At 44.6% G+C, this 6000-nt stretch overlaps 1 protein-coding gene across 1 annotated transcript in view; it reads left to right on the top strand.

The window, feature by feature from the left end:
• The window catches only part of rasl11b (RAS-like, family 11, member B), a 2486-nt gene extending 798 nt beyond the window's left edge, over positions 1-1688 (top strand). Inside the window, exon 4 of the mRNA XM_061029006.1 lies at positions 601-1688. Coding sequence (XP_060884989.1) covers positions 601-1110 — 510 coding nt within the window. The 3' untranslated portion in view covers positions 1111-1688. The remainder of the gene's footprint in view (positions 1-600) is intronic.
• The last annotated feature ends 4312 nt before the right edge of the window (positions 1689-6000 follow it).

The raw sequence follows: 6000 nt of genomic DNA, 5'->3' as shown, positions 1-6000 counted from the left end.
CCTGTGTGTGTGTGTGTGTGTGTCTGTGTGTGTCTGTGTGTGTCTGTGTGTGCTCCTGAATCAGCCCTTCAGTCTGGATGTCTAATCTCCCGTTTAGGCTAATGGATGTCTGAGGCCAGAGCCCTGATCCAGACTCCTCTGTCACCCACACCTCTGATTTCAGGAGGAGAAACATAATAGCTGCAGTCCGCATCAGTCAGCACTGCTGCTATTATTAAAGAGCACACACACACACACACACACACACACACACACACACACACACACACACACACACACACACACACACACACACACACACACACACACAAATACAGACTCAGGGAGCGTTTAATCGGGTCTGAATCCTGATGAAATGTTTAGTCCAGGGCAGAAAAAGTTGTAAATTAGTGCTACATCCTAGAGTTGTCACAATACCAGTTCAACAGTTTTTACTCTGTACTTTTGAATACTGTTGATCATTTAAATAACAGATTATAAAGTTTTAAAACCTGGAATCAAATTGTCGATCATTTTGGAAACCTTTCTAAATCCAGTGACTAAATGATTTCTATGTTTGCTTTGGTTTTAATCAGTCTCTTTCTCACCTCTCCTCCTCAGATGACAGATAACTGCGTCACCCTCCCCGATCATGTCGCCTGCTCCATCCAGTGGGCGGACGCCGTGGTGCTGGTTTACTCGGTGACCGACAGACGCAGCTTTGATCTGATCGAGCAGTTGCATCAGCTGGTGGTCCGTGCGGGCGGCGCCAACATGCCCCCCGTGATCCTGCTCGCCAACAAGTCTGACCTTCTGCACCTGAGGCGGGTGGACTCCCAGCAGGGCCCCCTGCTGGCAGGGACGCTCGGCTGCTCTTTCTACGAAGTCTCCGCCAGCGAGGACTACAGCCAGGTGCATCACGCTTTCCACCGGCTGTGCTGCCAGCTCGCCAAGCAGCCGCCTCCTCCCGCCTCCAACTCTTCCTCCTCGCACGCAAACTCTGCCAGCACCGCCACGGAGAAGAGACGCTCCCCACTCATCCCCCGACCGAAGTCTCCAAACATGCAGGACCTGAAGAGGCGGTTCAAGCAGGCGCTGTCGGCCAAAGTCCGGACTGTCACCTCGGTGTGAGGGAGTAGAATCTGAACGTGGTCCAGAGTGGCCAGAGATGAAGAAAGAAAGCAGTGAAGGAGAAAGGACAGAGGAGACTTCTCCGCTGACGTCCTGCAGCGCTCTGTCTGAGGAGGACAGGTGTAAACAGTACAGAGGAAATTACCTCTAGCCGGCAGGTCATGTCTGGTATCATGAGCGAGGAGGATCAGGGAAGAGGTTCAGGCGGTGCGCTGAAGCTCGGGCCTGTGTGAGCATAAAAATCACAAACTGTCAATCTCCCAGCAACAGCAGCTCTGAAGGACTTTTGCTGCGTATTTTTAGCTTGCCATTGTGTCATTCTTTTATTCAGAATGCATTAGCACCGCTTAACGCTGGTATTACTATATCAGTCACATGAGCTGAGGCTCTGTGCAGGTGTGTGTGGGTACTGAATCTAAATGTGTGTTTAGAACTGTTGTGAAGACACAGGATGTAGCATGTGGAGGTTTATCACTGACGCACTTTAAAAAAAAAGGATTAATCCAAAGGTCGTGTTGTTATTTATTTGTGATAAATTCATTTTTTGTTCACAATAAAATTATGTTGAATTTGAAAAATGTCTCTGGTTAATCATTTAAGTAGATGGTAAATAGACTTGAGCTTGTAGAGCGCGTTTCTAGTCTTCAGACTACTCAAAGCGCTTTCACACCGCAGGTCACACCTACACATTCACACCTACACATTCACACCTACACATTCACACACTGATGGTAGAGGCTGTTATATAAAGTGACCATCAGAAGTAACTAATCTCATTTAGACACATTCATACCACTGACGAAGCAGCTTGCGGTTAAGTGTCTTGCCACGTTGTACATGTTGCTGCAGGAGCTGCGAATCGAACACTCCCAGTTAAAGATAAAGATAAACTTTATTGATCCCCATGGGGGACATTTTTTTGTCACAACCGCTCAAGAAACAGGAATATAATTATCTAAAATAACAAGAAGTTAAAAATCAAACATATGTACATCAGTTAAATAAAGGGAGAAATAATACAATAATACAAGGTATGTACACTTCCACTTGTGGAAAGAGTTGTTGTTATTAAAAACACACACAGTGTGTAGCATTATTGAAATGAGTCATGAGGTGGTGATGCTGTTAAAGAGTCTGATTAAACAGTCTGACTGCAGGTGGGATGAACGACCTGCGGTAGCGCTCTGTCTTGCAGGGTGGGTGTCTCAGTCTGCTGCTGAAGGAGCTGCTCAGGGCCCCCACAGTGTCATGCAGAGGGGTTGTCCATGATGGATGTCAGCTTCACTAACATCCTCCTCGACAGAGTCCAGAGGACAGTCCAGGACAGAACTGGCCCCCCTGCCCAGTCTGTTCAGTCTCTTCCTGTCTCTCTCTGTGCTCCCTCCTCCCCAGCAGACCACCGCAAAAAGTTGAGGGACGACGTCTCTACCAACTGAGCCACAGCCGCCCAAAGTGTGTTTGCAGCAGAAACATGCACACAGTAAATTATGAAAACTCCCCTTTATGAGTCCATGTGAAGTCTCTGCTGCTGTTCAGGTGATGACTCAGATAAAAAGGTAGTCTGACCCCTTAATCCATCAGGTCTCATAACAAAGCTTTGATAACAGAAGGCATGAATCACATTGGAAACAGAAGTATGACTCTGCAGCTGCCCTCTCTGGTTTTCAGATCAGACCGCAGTTGAATCACTCGATGCAGTCACTGACCCCAGAAAATCAATTTAACAAAAAAAAAAACAGCCTGAGTCGACTGCGTTTTTCTTTTTTAATAGGAATTCTTCTGAGAATTGCATGCTCCAAGAAAATTCAGAGAAAATCTTATTAACCACTTTTCTAATAAAGCTTGCAGAAGCGTGTGTTTTTTGTTAGAGAGCAGTTTATTGACAACCCAGAGCCTAATCAGTGAAAGCTGAATATCCTGTTTCAGTGTCAGAAGAGCATGAAAACACAGGATTATCAGTCTGCAGACCCCTCTCTCTTTACTCAGACACCTCAGGTCTTAAATATTTATCACAGCAGAAGAACAGAGTTAGAGTTTGGCATCTACCATCTCATCACTCCCTTCAGATAAAGTCAACATAAAGAAACTTGAGGAGTGATGAGAAAACACTGAGCCTATTCCAACATTTTCCAACCATATATTCTAAGATTTATTTGGACATTTTCCACTTTGATTATTGACATTGATGACAAAAAAAGGCAAACCTTAACGGCAGAGGTCTGTGTGACATGGAAGCCTTTAGACGACATACATCCATATGTTTTATTTGTACTTTTGTATTCCTGTAATTCTACTCACTGGTAAGTAGTGTAACCCGTTTGCAACCATCCAACAGCATCATAACCAGCTCGACGTGGGACTTGATGCCTGTTTCTTGAAGCTCTCACCAACATGTAAAAGCCTCTACAATATTTCCTCTAGGCTGGCTTCTCACTCTCTTTTTCTCTTAGCTTCATCCATCACCGGACTCTTCTGCCTCAGCCATTTATCAAACAGTACAGAGAAGGGCTAAATGGCTTCCTATTAGCTGAAGGCTGCTGTGTGAACTAGGGCTGTGAAGCTGTTTCGCACTTCTCGCTAGAGGACTTTGGCCTACTGCCAAAGTTACAGAGTGCTCAAATCAGGCGACTGGGGCGCTCTGTGGACATGAGTGAGACGGCATTCTCCCTCATGAAAGTTTGTGTACTGTGGGATTGCTGGAAAAGTTACATCTTGTTGCTTTAAAGCCTAGATGTTTTTGTAGTATACTTTGTTTCATTTATCCAGCTGTGTACCACTCCTCTTTTATCAAACTACATTTAGGTTTGACAATACTTCTTTTAAAGGGATACTTCACCCGTTGAAACATGAATCTGTACTGACATTGGGTCATATATGTAGAAATGTGAACTACATTTTGAAGTTGGTGTCTTCTTGGCCGAGAAAAGGCAGAAAGTGTCTTTTTGGCTCATGTTGATGAAAGACACCAAATCCCAGAATGCACAGGACCACAGGCCACTCCCACTAAGGTCAGGTTTACAGACATGTTTACTTCAACACATAAGACCATTTCCTCAACTGATTCAGAGATTTCTTCCAGAATTGATCTTGTAAATTCCTGTCAGAAAACAGACTCTATGTCTGTGTCCATAGACAAACAGTGAGAGCACCGACACTACCAGTCCGCCCCAGCTCGAGCCGGCCCCGGCTCCTCGTCCTCACCGCCACCGACAGGCAGGCCTTATGTCTCGGCTACTGCAGCCCCGACGGCCCCAGCTGCCAGCGGTCAGCGGCGGCCAGCAATATAGCAATATAGCCGCGAGGAAGGTTGCTGCCGACAGGCCGATTTTGTCTCTCGGCGGCAGCAGCCAAAACACAAGACGTCGTCAGCAGCCGTCTCGCCGCTATATTTATATTTTTTCGCCATTATCAGCTTTCTCCATAGAGCCTGTTAGCATAGCTTCTAAGCAATATGCCGGACGTTAAGTTTCCATTCTGGGAGTGAGTTCCCACCCACTGATCTGTGATTGGTCTGTAGCTTCAGTGGTCGAAAATATGAGGAACTAGTGTTGTAGTTTCACCCTGCTAACCACAACAGCTTCCAGTGACACAAACATACGATATTTGCGTCACTGGAAGCTCCTTTTCAGACTTAGAAATACAAAGATTTCCTGTCTCAGGAGAAAATGAGGGCGGGATGTACGACCATTCAAAAATACTACCAGGTTTCTAATGATACAAAGATTAATGCAAATGGGTGAAGTATCCCTTTAAGGATTCACCTTTGCACCCTCCCTCATCGATTTAAAAAGCCTCCTTACCTTCCTAAAGGTTCATTTTAGGGATTGAGATTCTTCAAAATTGGGCACTTGGATTGTTTTCTGGTTTCACTGGAAGAAGGATAAAGGAGGGAGGAGACAAGGAAGCAGAAAATAGATAGCCGAATAAAATGCCTTCGGTCTCTCTATGTTAGAAAAATGTAGGACTCTGGTTATTCTCGGTGGATTGAGGTGTGCAGGTGGAGAAATGACTGAGCTCTTTAGCTGAGTCATGTTGGAGAGAATAAACAGTGTATGTGTGTTTCTGTGTGTGTGTAAGGTGAGCTGGAGGTGTGAGCAGATTATGGGCCCAGAAACTGGGTGTTAATTACTCTGCTCCTCTCTCCATATGATGTGGGCAGGTGTAAATGGTCTCTAACAGAGTGCATGTATTATCTGCTCCACAACAGCACACCATTGTCTGCTGTGCACACTTTCTCTTGTAATGAGTTCACACACACATGGCGTGCTTTTAACACGGCAAGCGGGCAGGCAAACAGTTTTTAAAGCAGTGACATTTGGCTGCTTGCATGAGAACAGAAGTCTGATCAAAGTGAGAGGAGAAGTCCCCCACCAGGAACTGTTACTCATGAAAAGGCAGTAATACAAACTCTGTGATATAGATCAGTATGAAATTGGAGTCTGGGTAGATTCTTGGTCGTCCAGGTCACGTTTTCTTCTAAGCCCTGCTGCCTTTCAGATCAAGCTTTGAATTATGAAAGGTGAGAAAGGCTGACCAAGTTGATGTTGTTTCAGAAGTTCTGGATAAAAATTAAACTGGTTCTGAACTCAGCAGCTCAGTGAAGTTCGGAGTCCAGCAACTCAATAAGATACAAAAAATGGTTGAAACATAAACATTGTTTAATAAAGAAATTGGCAAATTAAAAAAATAAATAAAATATGGCCAGATTATTAACAAGGGCACAAAATGGGTTAGTCATGTTACTAACATTTTTTTAACTTTTCATTTCATTTCTTATACAGGAAAATATTAAAAGTAACACGACAGAAGTTACAGTCAAACAGGCCTGACTCAGTTATAATGACTGAATGAACATAAATGAGTTTAATCAGTGGTTACATGTTGGTCCAT

This window comes from Labrus mixtus, chromosome 3 (assembly GCF_963584025.1).
Source record: "Labrus mixtus chromosome 3, fLabMix1.1, whole genome shotgun sequence".
NCBI lineage: Eukaryota > Metazoa > Chordata > Actinopteri > Labriformes > Labridae > Labrus > Labrus mixtus.
Note: the sequence above shows the minus strand (reverse complement) of the source record. Positions and strands in the feature narration are given on the sequence as shown.